At 28.9% G+C, this 26910-nt stretch overlaps 1 protein-coding gene across 1 annotated transcript; it reads left to right on the top strand.

Annotated features, from left to right (window-relative positions):
* The first annotated feature begins 95 nt into the window (after nt 1-95).
* cyp33 (peptidylprolyl isomerase cyclophilin-33) lies at nt 96-24957 on the top strand. Its single transcript, XM_016056011.5, has 12 exons — nt 96-382; nt 2461-2559; nt 4505-4548; nt 6421-6447; nt 8488-8569; nt 10875-10972; nt 13016-13142; nt 18290-18369; nt 18597-18702; nt 20795-20870; nt 24680-24746; nt 24839-24957. Exons 1-12 carry the CDS (start codon nt 349-351, stop codon nt 24905-24907), a joined length of 909 nt encoding a protein of 302 aa, XP_015911497.1. The 5' UTR covers nt 96-348; the 3' UTR covers nt 24908-24957.
* Nucleotides 24958-26910: the final 1953 nt, after the last annotated feature.

Here is a 26910-nt window from a genome sequence, read left to right on the forward strand (position 1 = left end):
TGGTCGGTAGGAAGCCCGTTCAAACCCGGCATGCAAACCCCCGGCATTCAACATTCAACCCCGGCATATCAACACAAGCTGCAAGCTTAAATTTTATTATTAAACTATCATCTCACAACTATTTCATGCCGTAATTTTTAAACATTCCTCTATGTTTTAAACTTAAATTTAAAACTCAGGAAAAGTCAATAACCACGATTAAATCTTAAAGGATTTATAATTTATCTGCTAATCTCTACCTTGGTTAATCTTTATAAGCATTAAACAAATAGTTTATGAAATCATTCGAATTGTTATTAAAGTTATAAAAGATTTCCAAACAAAAATTGTCTTCTGTTTAACTTGAGTATGTCTGCCAATTCGAAACGTACGATTTATGTGGGTAAGTCGTTTTTCTAGTAATGCCATTAAAGTTTTGGTGATTTTAACCCTTACTTTACACTTTTTTTAAGTATAAGACTGGGCATAATCGAAGTTACTATTTGTGAGAGTAATGCAATTTTATTTTATTGCCCAGCTAGGTTAAAGTGAAGAATCGAGGTAACCAGGGAAATTTCAGTATCGTGATCTGTGGTAGAATAATCGCCAAGTCTTGGCAACTTCTCGGCAGCGGCCCTCGAAAAATTAAAAAAAAGCATCACTTATGGGGACCAGCTCTAAACAGACATCGTCCCACTGTGGACTGATCGTTAAAACACGTTTACCAGCAGATCACTGAAGTCAAGCATCACTGGTTGCTGTCATTGTGCTTGTGAGTGACCACTTGGATCAGTCTGCATAGGGACTGAGGGTGTAAGGTATTGGTCCTCGTTAAAATGTTCTGCCATAAAATGCTCGACTTCACTTGCAGGTCGTCAGCCTACCAAAGCGGGATTGCCATCCCCTGTGCAGAAGATCAAAAATGTGATGGCATATCTTCGAATCATTCTCAGGGGGGAAGTTTCCCAGACAATCATTCTCAGGGGGGATCGCCAATAGCCCATTGTGCTGCTCTTGTGTGACGTAAATGAACTACAAACAATCCTCTAGATGGTTTTTTTTAAAAATTTCCGTTTAAAATCAATTTGGTGCTTTGGACATTGTAGTTGGTGTGGCAGGTTACAATACGGAAATATTCCCCTGATGCTGATGTCATTAAATACAGAGACAGCAAGAAGAAAAATATAGTTATCAGAAATTGAGTGCTAAAAAAATTTTACAACTGAAATTTGTTGCCTAACCAAGGGATTCTACCTTTTAACCCCCAACTATATTACATTTTAGGTAAAGAAGACATCTGTCAAGTTCCAAAAACCATTTTTAAAAAAACTTTGCTTAATACAGGGATGATTCGGTATCGTTTTCTGTTCTACAATTGCCTAAAAAATATTAAACTTGAAAATATTTTAAGAAAGAAATATGTAGAGGTTTACCCCTGGATAGAAATATTTAGAGATTTGCGAGTTAAACATTTAAAGTTGGCCCTTTTCTGCAGTGTTTTTTTAGTTTCTTGCATCCCACTTCTCATGAGTCGTCGGAACTCTATAATTATTTTGTTTGACTTAAGTATCAGCCGTGAAATATTCCCTATAATACTAAGAATTTCACATTACTTCTTTTTTTTTTGCTTACACATAATGTGTAACTAGATGCATCGTTCTTTTTTCTTCAGTATAATGATTTGTTTAGAAATTTTTTTTTTGATTTAATTTAAATTCATACGTCTATAAATTAAATGTTTATTTGGTAAATTATTTACAGATTTGTTGACTGTTGTTGTGAATTCTTTCACTTACAATGATGCTGATTGAAATTTATGATTTTTTCTTTAGATTTGAGCTATATATTTTCCATGTTTGTTGAACCATAGTTTTAAAACATATAGGTACCAAAAATGTTCACTGAAGCATAAAAATTTTATATGTTTTACTAGTTATCTGAATTAGATTAATGATTATTGTTTCACATTGTTTTAATTTTGGGTTTCACTGTGAAATATTATAACTGTATGTATGAGTTTCACAGCCAAGAAATAAATCAGTTTTATTTTAATTGTAATTTAAGTTAAAGCAGTATTTCAGTCAATATCAATGTTTGATTTTTGACATGACACACCAAAATCCTGTTGAAAAGTGTCAGTTTTTTTGACATGTTTTCATTTGTTTTTCTTAGAAATTTTCAGAAATTACATAGGTATTTTATTTTTGAAAAAAAATATCTTACCCCTTTTTCAGGCCATTACCAGGCATTTTTCCTGGTTATTTTAATATTTATCATCAAATTTAGATATTTAAATATTTTCTCATGTTTTATATTATTCTGAGATGTCAGTATGTCTTTTTTTATATAAAAAATATATATATATCTACTTTTCTCTGTTATTACATAATATATTAATTTAAGATTTTTTTTTTTATTGTAGTTATCTTTTTTTAAGCATTGTTCTATTAAATATTATACTAATTGTTCTATTATTCGTAGGTGGTTTAGCAGAAGAAGTAAATAAAGATATTATTCATGCAGCTTTTATTCCATTTGGGGAAATAATTGATGTTCAAATTCCTTTGGATTATGAAACTCGTATCCTTTATACTAAATAATTTCATTCTAATGATTTTGCATCCTAAATCCATGATTAAGTGTGTCAACACCTTGCAAATCAAGTAATGCAGATGTTGGCATAACTTAGATGTTTGACACATTTTTTTTGTTCTTTTTTTCCTCCGAAAGACTTCTTGGGAAGCTTTGCAGTCCTTATCAGTGCTCAATATAACGACTCATGTTGGCTGCATAAAACAAACTTAGTTATGTGATATCGTGAATACAAAAAAAAAGAAAAAAATTACCGTAAATATTAACTACTCATGGCTAAAATAATACTTGACTAGTTTAAACAAATAGGTAATGACACAACATTTTTTATGTTAATATACATGTAAAAGAATCTTTTAAAATAATATTTCATTCGGGAAAATGAATTAAAAATTAGATGCTCATTAAGTGCTGTCATTTTTGATAAATAACATTTATTAAGATAACTGTAAGACCACTTATGTTTCGTCTTGAAAATAAACAACAGAAGGGACTAACATATCACAAAATGATCGAATACAATTTTCAAACAAGATAAGTATGACCAATACATTTATTTTTTCTTTGGAAAGAAAGTTACTCTGTAAATGCATCGTTCTAACTTTGTCTGTTTAGGTTTATTAAAGTTGTGGATTAAGGCAAATTTATACCTAACAATCGAACTAAAACTTATAATGAATGCCAATGTTGCTTACATAAAAGTTTATATAAAATCTACTATACTAATGGAAACAATTTTTTTAATCTTAAAAAAAAATAGTGTAGTGAATTCTGGGCAAATTTATGTTAGTCAATCACACTTAAACTTTAAACAAAAAAAATTTAAGAAAATTGACAGTATTAAGTCAAAACCTTTACTCCTCCCACACTCTCGATCATTGCAGCACACTTATCTGCATGCACAGGTGCAGTCCAGCACCCATATATACGGTTATTAAGATTAGGCGATGTTAAGATTATGGCATTGCGATGTATCATCACACTCACATCACTGTATTTGATGCATCGCAATGCTTCGTTACATTAATGTTTTATGTTTGGTATTGTGTAAGTTTAAATTCTTACTTCTTTATATTGATTGATTAAGGCAGCTATATTCTCAATAAATTCAACCCCCAGTTACCTTACAAATAATGCTATAAACTCATCTAGTTATTTACAATAACTTGTATTTGTATGTGTGTGTTTTTTTATTTTTATAATCAATAAATCACATCAGGGACATTACCCATTGAAAATAAAAAAATATTATTAAAAAAACAGCACAACTTGTGCAGAAGTTAGCCTGTTGCATCCTGTCATTAATTAAGTAATTATAAATATAAAAGCAAAATTCAAATACGAATTGAACCAATATCTTCATAAGCAGAAAAGAAAAAAAATTTTGCTGATGAATTGAGAAAGAGACAAAATTTCGGAACAGCTGATGACCACTACTTCCGAACCCCTCCACTTAAATTTAGTTAATTGCTGTCAATTTCTACCAAAATAGAAGAAATGTGTTAAATAAAATGAATCAGTGAATAAAAATAATGTAGCAAAAATTCATCTTTGGTAAGTTGTATTTTTTAAAACAAGTATTGCATTCTTTATATTTATTAAAAATGATGAATTATTTCCCAATAAATAAAGATGTGGATATCTCTTTGTGAAATAAGGGTATAAAAAAGATAAATAGTTGTATTGATTGTAAAAAAAAAATCAACATCAGAAAGCAACATCAACAACCAAAAGCATGTTTCCATAACTGTTGATGTTCTATCGGGGACAATGCTCTTTTAATTTTTTACTGTGTTCTAGTTTTTGTTCAAGTTAAATAATTTTATACAATTATTAAAGTATTTATTTGGATAATCAGTATTTTTCATTTGAAGCATTTTTATTACTTTTAATGAGTCATGTGTTTTGTTAGAGATCTTTAACTTCTTTGTAGAAAAGCATAGAGGGTTTGCTTTTGTGGAATTTGAAGCAGCTGATGTAATTTCTTTATTTTTAATACATGTATTTCTCATAACATCAAATGTGGTTTATTTTATGTTATTATCTTAAGAAATTTTTATATATAATCTATTAATATTTAATCTGCTTTATAGCACAAATCTTCTGGTAATGTACAATTTAAAAAAAGCATTAATTGCACTGAAATATTGTTTATTTTTTAACTACATATTTTTATTTTGTTGGCTGAAAAGTTAAATTTTCACCCATTGATTTTCTTATCTCATAATTTTTATTATAATTAATTTTTAGTAGAGCTAAAAATAAAGCACAATTTCTTGTAACACCAAAATTATTGAACTATTTAAAATGCACTTAATTTATTAAAAATTTGTATTCTTTTTTTATTATTTATTTTATTAAATCTTATTATCTAAATTTTATTATATAATTATCAAATCATTCATAATTATAACTGAAGAAAGTAAAATATATCCTGTTTTAAAGTAACTCAAATTTTGAATTGAAGAAAATGTTAACTTTTTAATGTATTATTGTTGATACTTACTTAACTCTTCCTTTATTTAAATTATATTTTAAAATGATATAGACCAGGTAGTTTTAAAATTCTTGTACCAAAGCAAGATAGAGGTTAATAATATTTTATTTTAAAGATATATCACTTACTTTATAAGACATTCATTTTTTTTATACTTTTCCAAACAAGGTTTTCTTGTATTAAAGTGTTTTATTGTTTTTAAAAAATCAAAAATGTTTTTGTCAAAGTCGCAGCAGTAATTTTTTTTTTTTATTTTTTTTTATTTTTTTTTTTTTTTTTTTTTTTGCAGAGGAGGAATAGATAGTTAGTAAATTTTATTCAGGATAGGAAAATACATTTTTTATATTTAATTTTCTTAAATCTATTTTAAAAAGTTTTTTTACACTTTTTTTGTGTATGTTTTTATTGATTATTATAGTTTTTTTTATCACAACAGTATGTCCAAAAAGTATAAATTTCCTAAACAACTGTAATTGTTAAATATTCATTAATTAAAAAATATTGCAAAGAAAAATTACTTAGTTTTATAATGAATTTTTTTTTTGTGCAGTTAATAATTTATGTAAGCAATATATAGTCTCTTGACTAGGATATTGTTTGAGAGAACAGAATTAAGTGTGTAAATAACATTATAAGCTGTGCTCCCAAGAAATGTGTTAAGTACTTCCATCAGAGTTCATGGTTATAGTTAGGTTGACAAAGCTTCCAGTGACAGCAGACCAACATTTTTCTTTGAAATATGATTCTTACAGTAAAAAATTTTAGAAATGATTTAAAATAGTATCTTTAGTATAAAAAAGTATATTCATAGGCAGAGATGTAGTCTTACTGTAGAAGATTCAAGCAAACCATAATAAATAAATTTGCAGGATTTTTTATTTCATAATAGTAATTAAAAAGCATTAATATTAACATAGCTGCCAACTCTACAGGATTTTCTAGTAGACTACTGGATTTTGTCAGTTTCTCTTGGTCTCCTGGTTTTCCTACATTTTAGAAAATTCCCTAAAATTGAGTAAAAATAAAACAGTTGTATAAAATTCGTAACAATAACAGTAAATGCATTAAAACAAGTATAATAAAATATTAAAAACAAATGAAAATCAGTCTCTGTACATCAACTACATTGTTTTTCTTGCCCCCAATATCAATTAAATATTGATTTTGCGATCACACCTTATAAAAAACATTTCTGCGAAATATTATTCCATTCTCTTGAAGAATATGCTTGTCATGTATCATAAGTTAGCAACGCTATTTAATAATTATATTCTCTTTGTGTATGTCTCCATTCCTTTGTTATGGCTGTGTTGAATGAATAAAGTAGCATTGATACATATTTTGTTTTTTAGGAAGCTGCTGCTGCCATTGACAATATGGTAAGAAACATATTTTTTTTAATATTTTTTACTATTAAAAAGAAATCCCTAATTTCAGAATATGTTATTTCAACATCATAGTTGGCCAAACAGCCCAATGTGGGCCAAGGCCTTCCTCTGAAGATTAATCCATCCAATTTATCTTTGATCTTCAATTCTTTTCATTAATTGTAAGAAAATCAGACTCCACCGAATCAGCACATCTCAACCTCGGCCTTTCCTGCTTTCTTGTTCATATTGATCTAAAAGGCAATATCTTTTTTTATTGTATTGTCATCACTCATTCGAATCACGTGGGCCATTCAATGCATTCCATTTATTTTTATGTATTTAATAATATCAGATTGTTTATAACTCTCTTGTACAGTTCAAAGTTAAATCTCCTTCTCCAACAATTGTTTTCATTTACACCACCAAGCATACTCTGCGAAATCTTTCTCTCAAATATTGTGATACAATTTTCCTCCAGTTTTGTCCTTGTCCAAGCTTCAGAAGTATATGTCAAGACCGACCTGTTGAGAGTTTTGTAAATTAGGAACTTTGTTTTTCTGGAAAGAAACCTAGATTTAATAAATCTTCTCAACCCTATTTGCAAGATTGAGTCTGTTTCCTATTTCAGGAGACATTCTGTTATCAACAGAATATGTCATTTAGATAAATATATTTTGCACTTAGTATTTTTAGTAGCTTTCACATGAGAAAAAACTTGTTTTGGCTTTGAGCATGAAAAAAACTTGCTTTCTCTATAATTCTTGTGGAGCTGAAACAGGTCAAGGAAATTTCTTTTTCAAACTTGACCCCTTCCCCAAACTTTTGGAAGTCATCATTTTGGTTTACAGCATTTCAATTTTATTAAGATTACTTCTGCTAAAAAACTAACAAATAATTTAGTTAAACTGAATAATCATAAAACTCTAATCAAACTTGTGGCCCTGTTGCAAAATTACGAAACAGTTCAGTGCTATTTTTTATTTTTTTGCAGGTTTAAAAGAAGTATGAAAAGAACTGTATTCCCATACCTAATGTTTTTTTTTTAAAAAAAACTAGAGTGCTTTTTATCTGGTATTCTTTACATTAATGTTTCTTTAAGTGTTAAATGTAACTTTTCGTGTTCGTCATGTTGCTTTATGTGGAAAAATGAGCAGAAAAAAATTCTTATTACAAAAAAATTGCTTTCCTATTGTCATTTTGATGCATTCCCTTTTAAATATTTATTTATTGGTGTTTTATTTTTAACAGTTATGTATTTTGTATTTGCTGTTAAAATTCTTATGTATTTACTAATAAAATTGTATAGATTTCTATTAGAATGATATAAATGTATGCAATTTTATCAGCGCAATTTTATTTCATTTTATTTATCAAATTATGATTTATGCTTTGCTAACAGAAAAGTATTTTTGTCTACTATGTTTGCTTGGAATTTTAGCCAGCTAAGGAATCTGTTTATAATCTGAAGCCTCCATTTTATCTTCAAACATTTCAAAAAATTCTTGATCTACATTCAGAAATATACAGTACTTTCTCTGCATGAACATACCTCTTTTTTAGTGAGATTTCACTGTAAGTGCGTGCCGCAGTTAACGTGTTAAACAAGCAAACCTCAATTATATTTTCTTAATTCTGCCTCTCTTGCTCGACTAACCTTTTTTTAAAAAACATTTCCATTTGATGTTTTTTGGGTTGACGCTATCCTTTTTTATGTTGATGATGTTTTTTGGGATACGAGTCGTATTCGGAGAGCAATAACGCAGCAATGAGATTATTCTTCTTTTTTACTATACAGAAATAAAAAATAAGGCAAGTACTGTATTACTATTGAGTAGTATTGTTTGCCAATTGCGTATTAACTTGTATCATTTTTCATGCACTAGTTTTTTACAAGCATTTGGTTGTAAGTAGCAAGTATTGTGCCCGCTTTGTACTTATTATAATCGAGTTTGACTGTGTGTGCATATATTCTTGTTTTTTTCATCCATATTGCTATTTTTTTTTCATTAAAATTCTAATGTATTTACTAATAAAATTGTATATTATTAGAATGATTCTGAGTTATTTGGCCGTACTATTAGAGTGAATATTGCCAAACCAATGAGAATAAAGGAAGGATCTACAAGAGCAGGTATTATCTTTTTGTATTTTTCAAATTACTTTTTTGTATGTTATTAATATTATACTCTTAATTAATATTTAGCATTTTCATTTCAATGTAAAATTTTAAAATAAGGGGAACATACTATTTATTTTTGCCTGTTTTTTTTTGTCCCAAAACAAGCTTACTTTCCTATTATTTAATTTATTAAAATTAATTGACATTGCTAAAAACTTTTTATGGATAGGGAAAAAATTTTTGTCCTATCGAAGAATAAGGAAGGAAAGTTATATTTCATTATTTCTGTAAATGTATCCTATTCTTTAAAATTATAAAATAAATAAATAAAATTGAATTTAGAAAGTAATTTGTTTGTATTCTATCTCAAATCGTATAGAACTTTAACAAAATAACATGTACCACCGCAGATTTCGAGAAATTTAAAAGACTTAAATCCAAAATCTATTAGGATTGTTTATTCAACAAATGACACTTTGATGCATCTCAATTTTGTTAGGTTTTCTTATAATCAGATTATAAGAAGTTTGCTCAAAAAACTTTTTCTTGTGTTTCAAATTTTGTTTAGAGATTTACTTTTTGTTTAATTTTGATTAGGGGTCGGTAATATTTGTTAAGCAATACTATTCACTAACAAGGGAAACTAGGGAAGTGTGACTCGCCAATTTTGAAATAAACTAGTGGGATGTATGCTTTATGAGGAATAATTTTAGGGGGCAACATTTGTTTCGGCCCGTAGAAGGTCCTGTGAGAGATAAAAAATAATTCAATATATAGAAAAATCGGTATTTTATTATTTCGATGCAGACTATTAGTTACTGTAATTGTCTCATAATCTAATTAATTGGATAATTAATTAATTTGGTAATTGATAAATTATTTAACATTCGTTTCAGCCCTTAGAAGGTCCTGTGAGAGATAAAAAATAATTCAATATATAGAAAAATCGGTATTTTATTACTTTAGTGTAGACTATTAGTTATTGTAATTGTTTCATAATCCAATTAATTTGTAATTAATTGGATAATTAATTAATTTTCTAATTAATAAACAAATCAGAAAATTAATTATTAATTAATTGTTAATTATTTATTTCTTAATTAATTGATTTGCAATTACATACTCCAATTAATTTGGAAACTTTTTCGAAGAAAAGAAAAAAAAGAAAATTTGATGTCAATTTTTTTTTAAAATACAGGTTTTTCTGAAAAACTACAGATATATAAAATTTTCGAAATCAATTTTGACAATAAATATGCATTATATAGTACGTCAAAGTACCACAAAATTAATTGGAGTATGAGACAATTACAATAACTAATAGTCTGCATTGAAGTAATAAAATACCGATTTCTCTATATATTGAATTATTTTTTATCTCTCACAGGACCTTCTATGGGCCGAAACGAATGTTTCCCCCTAAAATTATTCCTCATAAGGCATACATCCCACTAGTTTATTTCAAAATTGGCGAGTCACACTTCCCTAGTTTCCCTTGTAAGCTGGTGATAATTTTTAAAATTAGGCTTGATGTATACATTTATTTTTGTTCTTGATGACAAGTATGTTCTAGGATGGCTATATTACTGTTGTGAACCTCTTCATAAACGGAATTGCATTTTGAATGTTCAGTGTTATTTTTAAATAAATTGTTTTTCTGAGGAAAAATTCTAATACATTTTATTAATATAAGTGTGCCTATTTATTGTAAAATCTACTTAGGATATTTGTTTCTAACTAACCTGGATATTTGATAAATATTTTCTATATGAAAGGGAGTTTCCTTGCATATTCAATAAAAAGTGATTGTGTTCCTTACAAAAAAATTGCTATGCTTTGCAAATATGTTCAAAACATTGTTTTGAATAATTTAAGATAAATAATATCTTTTTTTAGATTCTGAAATGTATTAAGAATGTATGTATCTGAATGTACCTAATAGATTTTGAAATTTTTAAACTGCATCGCAGATTCAAAATAACTCATTCAAAAACTAATTTTAACTTTTTCAAATTTTATGAAGAAGCAGAAAGTCAGTTAATGAACAGACTAATTTGAAAAACAATAGCAGTGTAATTTAAATTAAACTTCTGTGTGTGTTTGTTCCTAACCCTTAGTAAAGAATGATAAAACTGTACCTAAATAGGCAAAATTGGAAACCCAATGCCGCACAAACAAAATGTAAATGCTTGATTTTGCAATAGTGAGTACTAATACAATATATGTGAATAATTGTAAATATATATATATTTTTGAAGAATTTATTTTGAGTTAATAATTTGAAGTCTTGTTTATCCCCCCTCCCCTCTTTTTATAGTGTGGTCTGATGATGCTTGGTTGAAAGAACATGCAGGAGAAACACTTACACTAGATGAGCCTGATGGAGAAAATAAAAGAAAACTTGATGAAAATGAAGTAATAATCCTCCCATAATCAAATCCTCCCATATAATCTAATAAAGTTTTCACAGATCTTAGAGCAACAGAAATCGTATTTCCCCCCTCATTTACTACATCAGTTACTATCATCATTATTTGATTTAATAACATAACGATGTCTTCATCCGTCAAATACTGGAAGCCAGGCTCACACTTTGAAACCCATCTTCTAAATTTTCTTCATTAAGAATTTCGAATTTCTTTTGCGTGTTCGAGAATACTGTTATCATATTCTTCTTGAATATCTGAAAAAGATTGTTCATCAAGCAGTATGATCTTTCTCCACGATCGTGATAACGTAGAAGATTTTACCTTTGACCATGCTGTTGATATTTCATTTACAGCCATCCAATGAGGAATATTGCTTCCAAAACTTTGGTAGTGTTATGACTTCATGAATCAAAATTTTTTAATCTTGAAATTGTTTCGCTTTAAATTTTCTGTGATACTCCGGAATGAGCACGGATGATCCACAAACCGAATAATCCGAGCACGGATAATCGAGAGTGTACTGTATTGGGAGAGATGTGCCTTCCTGGAGAACTTTTTGATGAACTAACCCACATTTGCGTTACATGGAGAGGAAGACCACGCGAACCTCTCACGGTTAGTCTGATGACGAAGAGACTCTAACCCATGATCCGTCTACCACCGAGGATATTTCATTGCAACCCTGTGGTCGGTGCCACCCGGATGCAAAATTCGTATCGATCAGCCATCGCCAGGATTCGAACCTGGTTCTTAGAAGAAAAAAATTTACCATGATATTAGCTTTAAATTGATGAGTGCTGGAAAGTAAAAGCATCCAACTTTTGAAAGGCTGCTGGGGAGCTATTAACCCCTTGGCTAACCACCAGTTTCTGCAGCAGAGCTTTAATCTGATAATTAAATTAAAGTAATAATTTTTTTTTTAATCTAATAATTATTTTAAAATAATAATTTGAATTTGCTTTGAGATCTGATAATTATCTTAAAATAATAACTAGATATATATAGTTATGTTTCCAAGGAAAGTTTCAGCATTAAAATTTTCGCTAGATTATCATTGGTTTTTGAATATTAGTAGAATCTGTACCTAATTGAAAGAAGAGTTCAAAAATATTTTATTACGTAATAAACTTTTATTTATTAAAAAATAAAGTTAGGGAAAAAAATTATTGATTGCAAGATTTTAAGTGAAAGAAAAGGAACTCTTTGAATTTTCAATGCGTCAAAATTTAACCGATTTTGTTCAATGGTGTGTATCTTAATTATGTTGTACGTTTGATAAATCTTGTTGAATACCTAAAACACATTTTTTACTGCAGTAAAACAAAACAACAATATAGTAAAAAAATAAGTGGATGTATTTTTCTTACATTTGCAGTAAAATGCTTCTCAAATAAAAGGGGCGTATTTTCTCTATACATGCAATTAAATAAGTCCTGATTCCTAAATTAAAAGAGGTGTGTTTTCTCTATGCATGCAAATAAATAGGTGCTGATTCCTAAATAAAAAGGGTGTATTTTCTCTATAAAGGCAATAAAGTGAGTGTATTGTCATTCAATGCTGCTTCTCAAATTAAAAAGGTGTATTTTTTTTAAACATGGTATAAAATGAATGTATTTTTCCTATAAGTGTTGGCAGGAATACAGTGCTATGTTATTTTACGTTATAATTAACTTGTTGATATTTGGTAGTACTGGAATTGAAAGTGTATTTATTCATATGCATTTACTAACTCCGAAATTTAAAACTTGCTTTCATTTATTTATTAAATAAATTTTATGAATTTAATAATTAAAATTTTATATAGTAGCTTGTGATTTGTCTAGTTCACTCACCTCAAATAATTAGGACTCCACTTTATTATTTATTCATTACTCTAGGAATCTTCAATTTCATCAAGTGTAATTATTATGTATCTATATATTTTTTACATCTCCCATATTATTGTATCTCTTTAGATATTTAACATATTTTGAGAGCTTTTTAGATATTTTGTATTTGCTGTACTGATGAAAATATTCATGTTATTTAGGAAGAGGAACCAGAGAAAAAGAAGCGTAAATCGAATCCAACAGTCTATTTTGACATAGCAATAGACAGTGAAGACATTGGCCGGGTACAAATCATGTTGCGTAAAGACATTGTCCCTCTTACAGCTGGTGAGTAAGCTGTTGAATGCATAGACACTTTTTTTAAAAAAAATCTGTTGATATTTAAATTTTTAGCCTTCATACAAATAGGGTTAGCGTGATTTAAACCAGTGGATTTAAAATGCAGTTAAAATTATTTGATTTATATTTTTAAGAAATCAATCTCTCTTTTAAAACTATTTATTTGTGCAGAAAATATTTTTTAGTTTAATATTTAAATATATACTCAAAAGTTTTTTTTATTATTATTATTTGAAAAGAGAGATTTTATCCAGTGAACAATGTGAGGAAAATATATGTAAAATTTTATTTTACGTTAAGAATAAACTAATTTTTAAAAAAACTTCCATGATAGCAATTAACTAGGAAATCTCTGAAAAACTGAAAAAGTCTGGATATTTTCTATGTCTGGAAAGTCATTCACTGCTCAAGGTAAAATTAAAAATGCACTCAATCAACTCGAAAGTGCCCTCCTGCATATTTTGCACCTGCTGTTTGTCCCACACTGCCCTAACTTTGATGCGGAAATGTGCCTTTGTTAATCAGCTACTCCCATAAGCGGTATTTTTTTCTTTTTCAATTTCATAAATCTGTTAATTTCTGCGCTAAAGGTTTTTTCATATTTATGAAAAATTAAAAATTCAGCTTCTTTAAAGCAAGGTTGTATCTTCGAGTCCTATTCCTGCAATTTTAAAATTTTATTTTAAAATTACAATCTTAATGTTAGAATTCCTTTATTGACTTTTACTGTCATTAAATGAGAGGTCTTAAGGTTATTTGTTACAGAATATGTGTACAAATAAAGAGGTAATGTAAAATTAAAAAAGCTCTCAATCAACTCGAAAGTGCCCTCCTGCATATTTTGCACCTGCTGTTTGTCCCACACTGCCCTGACTTTGATGAGGAAATGTGCCTTTATTAATCATCTACTCCCATAAGCGGTATTTTTTTCTTTTTCAATTTCATAAATCTGTTAATTTCTGCGCTAAAGGTTTTTTCATATTTATGAAAAATTAAAAATTCAGCTTCTTTAAAGCAAGGTTGTATCTTCGAGTAATATTCCTGCAATTTTAAAATTTTATTTTAAAATTACAATCTTAATGTTAGAATTCCTTTATTGACTTTTACTGTCATTAAATGAGAGGTCTTAAGGTTATTTGTTACAGAATATGTGTACAAATAAAGAGGTAATGTAAAATTAAAAAAGCTCTCAATCAACTCGAAAGTGCCCTCCTGCATATTTTGCACCTGCTGTTTGTCCCACACTGCCCTGACTTTGATGAGGAAATGTGCCTTTATTAATCATCTACTCCCATAAGCGGTATTTTTTTCAATTTCATAAATCTGTTAATTTCTGCGCTAAAGGTTTTTTCATATTTATGAAAAATTAAAAATTCAGCTTCTTTAAAGCAAGGTTGTATCTTCGAGTCATATTCCTGCAATTTTAAAATTACAATCTTAATGTTAGAAACCCTTTATTGACTTATACTGTCATTAAATTAGAGGTCTTAAGGTTATTTGTTATAGAATATGTGTACAAATAAAGAGGTAATGTTTCAAAACTTGTACACCTTTTTCTTCTGAAACAATAGTATTACTATGAGTTACCTAATATTAATTCTGTAAAAAATTTTATTTCTCTTAATGGAATTTACTCTATTAAAAAAAAACATTGAATTTTGTTTTTCAACTTTACTGCAGCCTCAAATATGCATTTGTATTTGTAGAATTGTGCCTATATAAATCTTTAATTGTGTATTCAATCATTAAATTTATAATTTTCGATTTCTGTAAATAAATTATATATATTTTCAGACATTGTAAACATTTTTAGTAACAGTAATAAATATTTTTAAGTATAACTGTTACAATGATGCAGTAGACACGAAATTCTAATTAAAAGCAATGCCTCATTTCTGGTTATAGCTACAATTTCAATTTTAAAAATATTTTTGCAGGAAAATACAAAGTCTAACAATTGCATAATTTTTCATCCTGAATATTTGTGATTTTTAACTGCTTAAGTAGTTTCAAGTCACCATTTAAAAGTACTCTTTTTTTTTAACCGCTTCCCTTACTGATTTTTTTTTTTTTTTTGAAAAGAAAAAAAAAAAAACATTTATCTATTTTTTTATTTCATTAATAACTACAAGGAACTAAACCAAAACATAATATACGAGTTTTAAGTTAAATTTTAAAAAATTTTTATGCGTAAAAATTTTTTAATTTACCATCAGTTTACTATCCCGAATTATCTCGGGCAAATGAAAAAAAATTAAATATTAGTCTTTGTATGATAGTTTTTAAAACAAGGAACAACACAACGTGATACTTTCCAAACACTAGTGAAGTGATACACCATTTTTATTTATTCTTTTTTTTTCTATGTAAATTCAGTAACCATAGTATATGCAATCGCGCAAAGTTTACAGTCCCACAATCCAATAACAAAACTCTCAAACAAAATTTGGCATATTTCCAAACACAGCAGATTATGTTTTGTTTGCTTCCAGCCGAGTAAAAACAGTGATGAAATAAAACAAACTGACAAATTCTGCTACGCCCGAGTTTTCTTGGGATAATAAATAATTGCATACCCGAATTAACTCAGGATAATCAGGGAAACGGTGAAGAAAATAGAAAATTTGAATGTCTTGCCGAGTTTTCTTGGGATAATAAATAATTGCAATATGTACATACCCGAGTTAACTCAGGATAATCAGGGAAACGGTGAAGAAAATAGAAAATTTGAATGTCTTGCCGAGTTTTCTTGGGATAATAAATAATTGCAATATGTACATACCCGAGTTAACTCAGGATAATCAGGGAAACGGTGAAGAAAATTTGAATGTCTTGCCGAGTTTTCTTGGGATAATAAATAATTGCAATATGTACATACCCGAGTTAACTCAGGATAATCAGGGAAACGGTGAAGAAAATAGAAAATTTGAATGTCTTGCCGAGTTTTCTTGGGATAATAAATAATTGCAATATGTACATACCCGAGTTAACTCAGGATAATCAGGGAAACGGTGAAGAAAATAGAAAATTTGAATGTCTTGCCGAGTTTTCTTGGGATAATAAATAATTGCAATATGTACATACCCGAGTTAACTCAGGATAATCAGGGAAACGGTGAAGAAAATAGAAAATTTGAATGTCTTGCCGAGTTTTCTTGGGATAATAAATAATTGCAATATGTACATACCCGAGTTAACTCAGGATAATCAGGGAAACGGTGAAGAAAATAGAAAATTTGAATGTCTTGCCGAGTTTTCTTGGGATAATAAATAATTGCAATATGTACATACCCGAGTTAACTCAGGATAATCAGGGAAACGGTGAAGAAAATTTGAATGTCTTGCCGAGTTTTCTTGGGATAATAAATAATTGCAATATGTACATACCCGAGTTAACTCAGGATAATCAGGGAAACGGTGAAGAAAATAGAAAATTTGAATGTCTTGCCGAGTTTTCTTGAGATAATAAATAATTGCAATATGTACATACCCGAGTTAACTCAGGATAATCAGGGAAACGGTGAAGAAAATAGAAAATTTGAATGTCTTGCCGAGTTTTCTTGGGATAATAAATAATTGCAATATGTACATACCCGAGTTAACTCAGGATAATCAGGGAAACGGTGAAGAAAATAGAAAATTTGAATGTCTTGCCGAGTTTTCTTGAGATAATAAATAATTGCAATATGTACATACCCGAGTTAACTCAGGATAATCAGGGAAACGGTGAAGAAAATAGAAAATTTGAATGTCTTGCCGAGTTTTCTTGGGATAATAAATAATTGCAATATGTACATACCCGAGTTAACTCAGGATAATCAGGGAAACGGTGAAGAAAATAGAAAATTTGAATGTCTTGCCGAGTTTTCTTGGGATAATAAATAATTGCAATATGTACATACCCGAGTTAACTCAGGATAATCAGGGAAACGGTGAAGAAAATAGAAAATTTGAATGTCTTGCCGAGTTTTCTTGGGATAATAAATAATTGCAATATGTACATACCCGAGTTAACTCAGGATAATCAGGGAAACGGTGAAGAAAATAGAAAATTTGAATGTCTTGCCGAGTTTTCTTGGGATAATAAATAATTGCAATATGTACATACCCGAGTTAACTCAGGATAATCAGGGAAACGGTGAAGAAAATAGAAAATTTGAATGTCTTGCCGAGTTTTCTTGGGATAATAAATAATTGCAATATGTACATACCCGAGTTAACTCAGGATAATCAGGGAAACGGTGAAGAAAATAGAAAATTTGAATGTCTTGCCGAGTTTTCTTGGGATAATAAATAATTGCAATATGTACATACCCGAGTTAACTCAGGATAATCAGGGAAACGGTGAAGAAAATAGAAAATTTGAATGTCTTGCCGAGTTTTCTTGGGATAATAAATAATTGCAATATGTACATACCCGAGTTAACTCAGGATAATCAGGGAAACGGTGAAGAAAATTTGAATGTCTTGCCGAGTTTTCTTGGGATAATAAATAATTGCAATATGTACATACCCGAGTTAACTCAGGATAATCAGGGAAACGGTGAAGAAAATAGAAAATTTGAATGTCTTGCCGAGTTTTCTTGAGATAATAAATAATTGCAATATGTACATACCCGAGTTAACTCAGGATAATCAGGGAAACGGTGAAGAAAATAGAAAATTTGAATGTCTTGCCGAGTTTTCTTGGGATAATAAATAATTGCAATATGTACATACCCGAGTTAACTCAGGATAATCAGGGAAACGGTGAAGAAAATAGAAAATTTGAATGTCTTGCCGAGTTTTCTTGAGATAATAAATAATTGCAATATGTACATACCCGAGTTAACTCAGGATAATCAGGGAAACGGTGAAGAAAATAGAAAATTTGAATGTCTTGCCGAGTTTTCTTGGGATAATAAATAATTGCAATATGTACATACCCGAGTTAACTCAGGATAATCAGGGAAACGGTGAAGAAAATAGAAAATTTGAATGTCTTGCCGAGTTTTCTTGGGATAATAAATAATTGCAATATGTACATACCCGAGTTAACTCAGGATAATCAGGGAAACGGTTAAGAAAATAGAAAATTTGAATGTCACTCATATCATTCTTTGTAACAAAATTGTTTATAATTCTTATTTTTTTCAGAAAACTTCCGCTGTTTGTGTACTCATGAAAAAGGATTTGGTTTTAAAGGAAGCTCCTTCCATCGTATTATACCTGGATTTGTATCCTTCTTATTTTAAAAAGCATGTCTGATCAAAATATATTCTGAACTGGTTACTTAAGTTATATCAAAATCATTTTATTTTACAAAACAAGACTTAAGCTCTGAATTTTTTCAATTGCTTTAGAAGTTTCAATTCTATAAATATTCTTTAGTTATCCAATGAACTTCTTCATTACTAATTGTTAAATACATTTATTTATTTGTGTTCCTTAACTATTGCCACAGATGTGCCAAGGCGGAGATTTCACAAACCATAATGGAACAGGTGGGCGTTCTATTTATGGTAAAAAGTTTGAAGATGAAAATTTCACTCTGAAGCACACGGGACCAGGTAATCAGTGGTTTAAATATCTGTCTTCCAAAATATGTGTTCTCACTCAGTTTTTCAAAACTTGTTTACTCTAAAAGACAGGTTTATAACAAGGCAGTGAGACTCTGATTTTCTAGCCTCTCTCCATGCAACTGCAGAAAACCTTTAAAAACTGAGAAAAAATATGATTTTCTGGTGTATGTCTTTCGTAAAAGTGTTCTTAGGGTTTTTCCCTTTTATGCTTAATATTTTTACTGTACAGAGATGAAGTAATTATTCCATATTCAGGTTGATAGTTCCAATTTTAAATTGCATTGATGTATCAAAATTTTCATTTTATAATTTTATTGACAGCACAATTTCAGGGAAACAAACTACACAAAACAGTTACGTATAAACAATAAAATTACAGTGAATTAATTATTAATTCCCATCATATTTGCTTATTGAATTTACTAATTCCACAGGATGCTATTTATCCCCCCCAAGTTCATTTCAAATCTGATTGATTTCTAAATCTGTTGAGGATAACACATTTTCAAACTTAAACCAAATTCATATCTTCAGTTGCAAAACAATTTAAAGCTTTCTATAGATTTAAGTTCTCTGTGCAGTTACCGAAAGAAAAAAAAAAGAATATGAACATTTATATTTTCTTTAATGGCCCTTAAATTTTGTGATGTCTGTGAGCGTGCGTGAGAACACACACATTGAAGAAGAGTTTTATTTTGTAAATTTTTTAGCTATGCCACAACGCTTTACATATTTAATCTTTACTTGGAAACGGTTTAGTTTCTTTGTTCAGTAATTAAATTTAAAGCAATCGAACTATGGTCCTTAAACTTTATTCATTTAAACATATCAAAGTTTATTTTATTGTTTACAAAAAGATTAAGTTATAAAATACCCATTTTATCTTTCATTTTAATGATAATGTGTGTTTGATGTTAATATGTGTGCCAACAAAAAATAGCTCTGTTTATTGCAAGAAAAATTTTACAAGATATTCTGGGAAATATTAAATAACATTTTTATGTACAGGTTGTCTAAATAGTATGGGCACAATCAAATATCTTGCATGATATTGCATTCGATATGGAATCCAAATATATCATGTGTTTAATGTTTTTGAAAGATGCATTTAATGACATTGAACTCTGCTCCTTCCCAATAGGGTTGGTGTCATTAAATAGGATTTTCAATTTATCAAATCAGTTCTGATTTTATTTTCAATATCAGTACTACTACTGATTTTATTTTCCTTTATCTGAACTATATTTCTCGAAGTGTCTCCTTAAGTAATTTGTACTTTGTTTCCATTTTACAATAACAGTTTTGTTTCTTAACCAAACTGCAACACTCTGTAGGGGAAGTTTAGATTTTTTTCACTGGAAAATTCAAATTGCTGTTAAATAAAAAATGTAGGATTCTATTCAAGATTTTGAATAAGCCAAGTTTCTGTTCACGTATTGCAGATATTTTTTTTCTAATTCTGAAAGTTAATACAATAGTAAAACAAAATTGTTCAAACATGACAAAAATAAAAACTGTTTTAAAATTCAATCTTCTTTTTTAATAGTTTTTCTTTAATTAATTACATTATTCTTTTCTAAAATTTTTATCACCTTGCAATTAGTGTAAGGTGATATGTGGAGATGTGAGTATAAATGTGAAGATGCAGAGTATAGCAGTTTTGGTTATACCTATCATTTCAATTAATATTATTATAATGCTTTTTTACTTTTATTGTTGTGCTTTTGTCTGAGAAAATAGTAACTTCATTAAGCAATGAAAAATTCATGGAATTAGTCATGAATTTGAAAATCTAAAATGTAGCAGATACCTTGTATACAGGTGCGTTTCAGTTCTACTACACCCCTGTTTGTAACAGTCTATTGAACTAGTATATTGAAACAACTAGTATACTGAAAAAACTTAACATTTAACACTTAAGAATCAAAATAAATACACGAATATTTGAGGAATATCTTCCTCCAGTTATATATTACTTACTAACAAATTTTAGCGACTTTTATTTTTAAATTATGTGTTATATTTAATTTATATTCATCCACATTAACTTATACATTGTTTTCCTCTCTCTTATTTTCAGGGCTTCTATCAATGGCAAATTCAGGACCAAACTCCAATGGTTCTCAATTTTTTCTCACAACTGCGAAAACTGAATGGTTGGTGAATTATATTTTCTTTTATTTTTCTACATTGCATTTAAGTTTTTGATTTGGGTAATCGAATATTAAAATGGAAGTGTGAAAATGTTGTTTTATTTTAATAATATTTTAATGGCTTTTGAAAAATTTTTATAACACTTTACACCAAGTTTGGAAACTAATTACTTTCAACTTAACAAACCGTTTTTTCCCCCAATAATATTTAATGCCTAAAGTACTCCCTCGTCTAAATTTGTTACTTCTTTCATGTCATCCAAAAATGCATGTGAAGTTGTGAATCAAATAGTGTGTAACACATAACGAAAATTTTAATTAGCAGATTTTTTTTATAATCCTGTTGAACAGCCGACCCAATTTTTTGGGTTTACGACTACTGTTGTTCAACTCTGTAGCCTTGTAATTTTGAACCCAATCCAGAAGACAAGGGAACTCCTGTATCAAGTATTGGGAGAAATTTGCCTTTATGGTGGACTTTTTGATGGAACTAATCCACATTTGCATTACATGGAGAGGAAGACTACGAGAACCTCCCATGGCTAGCCTGACGGCAAAGAAACTGTTACTCGTGATCGCTCTACCACTGAGGATATTTCACGTCGGCACTGTGGTTAGTGTAAGCCCAGGGTTCGCCAAGTGGGCCCACCTTGAAAAAACCCACTTGATGGGTTTTTTCACAAATTGGTTTTTTTAAATTTGGTTGAAAAAGAAGTATCTCCTAATACTATCATTGGATACATCGTGGAAGTTAACAAATAATTTAGAAATGTGCATCAAGCACATGATCGGCAAATGAAAAAAAACTGCTTGATGCCCCAATCGCCAAATGATACTTGGTGGAGTTCATATTGTGAGTGTGTAAAAACTTTTGCCAAAAATTACAATAAATATCAAGAGATTGCTCTTGAACATCAAAATGAATCAAATAATAATATGTCAAAAATATTAAATAATTTTGGGCTTTACCAATTAACTATCAATTTGAAAAAACAGATATCAATTGTTTCTGAAGCTGTTGAAATATGAATTAACTTATGTATGATGAATTAGAACCCCATAAGCATTTTGTAAAAAGATTTCATCAAAGCTGTTCAGCTACCTAATTTATTAGCACATGCATCCTGGATCCCAAAACAAGGGGACAATTTTTAAATTATGAACAAGAGCAATTAGCAGAAAACTGTCTCTCTAAGTATCGTCCAAAATTTCTGCCTGGTGTTATGGCATTCTAAATTTCCAATTCTGAATACTTTCCAAAATCAATGATGCTTGACATTGTTATTCAACAGTTTTCATCAAAAAATAGTGGAAAATTATGACCAAAAAAGAATGGAAAAAATTCCAAGCTTCCAGAATATATATATATAATATATATATATATATATATATATATATATATATATATATATATATATATATATATATATATATATATATATATATATATATATATATATATATATATATATATATATATATATATATATATATATATATATATATATATATATATAGTAAATAGATGTGTGGGAAAACAAAAAGATTAATAAACTTGTTCCTTTTATATTACTGTTGCATTTATATTTTATAGTTGAAAATTGTGAAACGTCATTTATTTAACAATAAAGATTCAAACATGTATTAATGATAGTGCAGTACTTAAACTTATTTTAATTTTATTATATATATTTAATATAAACTTTTTGGATTTATTTCTATTTTTAAGCTTATACAACACTATTTAATGAATAAAAATATTTTCACAGTAAAATTTTAAAGTTTATGAGCACTAAATGAAAAACCCCAATATTTCCCGTGTTTTTTTCAAATGAAACCCAATTTTTCCCGGATTTTTTCGATAAAACCTGGGCGGGTTGAATTTTTTCAAAAATCCCCGTGTTTTTTCAAACCCTGTGTAAGCCGGATGCGGATTCGTTTCGACCAGCCATCCCTGGGGAATTGAATCCAGTTCACTTCATTGGAAAGCGAACGTTCTATCCCCTGAGCCATCACGGCTCTCATTTGCAGATTGCAGTACATAATTATACAAAAAGGCAGTTATTTGCAAATGATATCAAACACATTTTTATTGTAGAAAAATGTATATACTGTAGAAGCATGTTCCATTATGTATGAAGTATTTGGAGCAATAGGAAGATAAGTTGCATGTTCATATTTTCATGAAAAATGCTTTTAGAGAAGAGAAAAATCTAATCTTCATTTTGGCAAATGGATGCTTTCGTGTTGTCATCAAGTGAAAATAGTGACAAAATCAGAGTATCATCAAGTGAAATTAGTGACAAAAAATGTCAACAATGTAAAAACGTCAGCTTCAGAAAAAATGTGTTTTATTACAATTATGTAAATTAATTTGTTTCATTTATGTATAAAGTTATCAAAAGTACTACCATTTCTCTCTTACATAATCATATAACAACCCTAGAATAAATACCACTAAAGACGTAATGGCATTTCTGGGTGTGGGTTCCTGTGTCATATTATTTGTCAAAATACTGATCTATTTAAATTGACCAGTTTTAATTCTAAAAAAAGACATTTATTTTTTTTTTAATAAAAGGGGATTTGCTACTAATAAGCATTATTTTTATCTTTGATGCATTCATCAAAAAAGCTATTAATAAAGGAATTTTGCTAATTGAGAGAGTACACAATTCTTCATTAGCACTTGAAAAGCACTTTGACTATTTATTTGTTAAACACGCTGCTTTAATAGCTAGAAGGGGGAAATGTACCCAAAAAGGGATACAGATTTGTTTTGTTACTAATTTTAAAGTGTCTTTATTCAAATATAAAATAAGGTATTTCTATGAGCTCCTCTTTTTTTTTTTTATTGCATGAACATAATTATTTGCTCTTAAACTGATTCCTTTGCTTACCAGAGTTATAAAGAAATATAATTTAATATTCACAAATTTATAAACTACATGAAGTTAGTTAAAAGCAACTTCATATAAAGATTTTGTTCTTATTAAATACTGGTAAATCCAATTTATATATTTACTCTAATTACTTAGCTTTTCAACTACGTCACAAATTTGAAGCACAGTTTACATTTCTGAAATGACATTCTTTTACAGGATTATTCTCATTGTGTGTGATTGCAAGTGAGTCTGAAAATTGCACTATTCACATTTGAATATTCACTTGTTTTTTAAAAATCTGGATAGTAAAAATTTTTACTTTGCTCAAAATAAAGATGATTTTCCCCAGACTGAGCAAAAAATATTTCACTTGGTAAAAAATAAAAAAATAAATAGAAAATGTAAAAGTAAAAAAACTGGTTCAAAATCTTTTTCAAATATTGTGGAAAGTGTCTTTATTTTTCACTCTGAGTTAGGCATATATGTGTTGGTGTTAACCTTGAACGGGCGGATGGCTTTATGATTTTAGAGAAGGAAGACCTCTCAGAGTTTTGTCTGTTATTTTGATTGTCTTTGTATCTTCCTTATTAAATGTGTTTGTGAACGCCTGGTACTTGTTTCCCTTTTATATGGACCTGCTATGAAAGCATTGGGTGGATGTTTACCTTTAAGATAAATTTGGAACTGGCCGCACGCAACAAACATTTAAATTTTTTTTCACTACATCAAACTAACTATCTCTTGGAATGGCATCCCCCCCCCCTAACTACAGCACTGTCTCCCCTAGAAGTTTGATGTAACATATAGGTTTTTTCTTGTTTGCTTATTTTAAACCTTGTTAAAGATTCAACAACATGATTTTTTTTAACTTTTTTGAAATTTTGTTGCAAACTGCAGCTCAATCTATTCATACAACTTTTCTTAAAGGTTGGATGGCTTCCATGTTGTGTTCGGTCAGGTGATCAGCGGAATGGAAATCGTGAAAAGAATGGAGGTAATTATCAATGTTGCTGAATTCTCTTACTCTTTAGTGCTTTGTTAGATAATAATTTTTTCATGTTCACCTTATTTTTTTTTTTCATTTAGAAATGTGGCAGCAAAAGTGGAAAGCCCTCACAAAAAGTCGTAATAAGCAATTGTGGAGAATTGACGTGAAATTTTTAATGGAAGAAAATCTGTATAATAAAGTGTAATTTTTTATTTTATCCTTGGTGCAATACTTTAGAAATTATTTTCTTTCACCACTAGTTTTATTCAAATTTAATTTTCAAAGATGAAAAAGGTGTTGATAAATATTTGCAAATTAAGTTTTTTTAATTTCTGAAATGTATTTCAACCTTTAAGTTCACTTTTCCAACTTCTTTGTTTGAACTTATTATTTTTTACTTTATGATAAACGAACATCGTGGGTGAAATGTTTTCTTTAGACTCTTGATGTTTTAGTGTTTACTCTTTTAACATTAAAACAACTAACATTAAAACATCTGACATTAAAAATAATTGTAATAGTGATAGCACTCTCACCTTTCATAATTAGAATTAAGAATATAAATAATTGTCTTTAATTTGGTGACTTCACCTTTGATTGTTATCAAATTTTTCTGACAATCAATTTTCAAGTACAAAATTTAAAAAAATTACTAAATTATGTTACAGAGTTTGAAACCCTTATGCAACTAAAACAAATTTGGTCAAACTACTGGTTTCTGAACGATTTATTCTAAAAAATGTTGTCTGATTCATCTGGAGCGTTTTTTGTCATGTGACCAGCACTTCGAAAGCCAAGTTGGACAGACCAATCATAAAGCAGATATTCTCTGTTCAATGGCGGCTATGGAGAGAAACCAAGAGTATAGAATGATAAAAACTTGGTTATTTGCGAACGCAATAATTGAATACGCCATTTGGGGAGAAGACTGTTTCCATGTCTTCACCCTTCCATCTCCTCCTCTTCTGAGTTGTATAGTAATGTACTACAATATTTTCCCCTTTCTTAATATTTATCGTATTTAATTGTCAAAAGCATTTTTTTTAAAATTTATACTACGTTTTCTTTAAAAACTATGTTCAAAGCAAGTTTCAGTTCCATATAGTTTCCTAACTTAAAATTTTTTTATCTATTTGAAAATAAAGACAGAAACTAACATACTTCCTTTTTCTGTGACTTTCCACATGCTTATGGTGAAAACATGCGAAGTGTTGCCATAGGTAGAGAGTTTTGCTCTACCGCAGCTGTAGCCCATTTCGATTGCCAATTTGCTACAAACAATCCTACTGACAATTTTATGTAAATAATACTCTGATTGAACAATAACTAGTTTTAATTAAGAGATGTAAATATTTCGAATTACTTCTTAGCATTTATAACCCAATTTCAGGATTGAAATCTAAAACTATGATTCGATCTTCATCAGTAGTTTCTTTTAATTCATGTTTGTTATTTATTACTATATAAAAATAAATAGCCAATATTTGATTAAGTATAGTTTTCTACAAGGTAATTGAAGTTATATTATCTCATAACAGTTCTTGATTCAGTCTTGCGTTTTCTGATTTGGTTAAATGTGTTTTTTGATGCATAAGTATTTTGAAATTGCAAAATGATTAGTAATTGCATTTTTATATTCAAGACAAATGCTAAAGAGCTTTAAAATGTTTATTAAAGAAAATCTTAAAAATGAAAATTCATTATTATTGTATTTGAAATTGTTTTAATTAATTATTTTTAATCAACTATTTAATTCTATTTTAAAAAAAGTTGTTTGAAAAATTATTATACTTTGAGCATTATTTTAGATGAATAATTATTGTAGAAGATTTAGAAGCAATATTTTAGATAATTATAGATACAAATATCGATGATAAGATCGAAACTTAGCGAGCAGACTCTAATTCTAAAGTCACAGTTAAAAATTCTCCCCTTACCCATACTTCAGAAAACTGGTATCAATTATTTCATTGGTCATTCAATCATTTATTTCACGTATCCTGCCCAAAAAAACAGGTTTCTTCGATGGACGAACCTTATAGTTCGACAGTTAACTAAAGTTACAGTTGACAGTGTGGCCACCCACCTGGAAAACCTGGAATTATCAGGGAATTTTTTTATACTGGAAAAAACCTGGAAATATCAGGGAAATTTGGATAAAAACCTGGAA

The sequence above is a fragment of the Parasteatoda tepidariorum genome, chromosome 1 (assembly GCF_982258835.1).
Source record: "Parasteatoda tepidariorum strain Cologne lab strain chromosome 1, Ptep-v5.0, whole genome shotgun sequence".
Taxonomy (NCBI): Eukaryota; Metazoa; Arthropoda; class Arachnida; order Araneae; family Theridiidae; genus Parasteatoda; species Parasteatoda tepidariorum.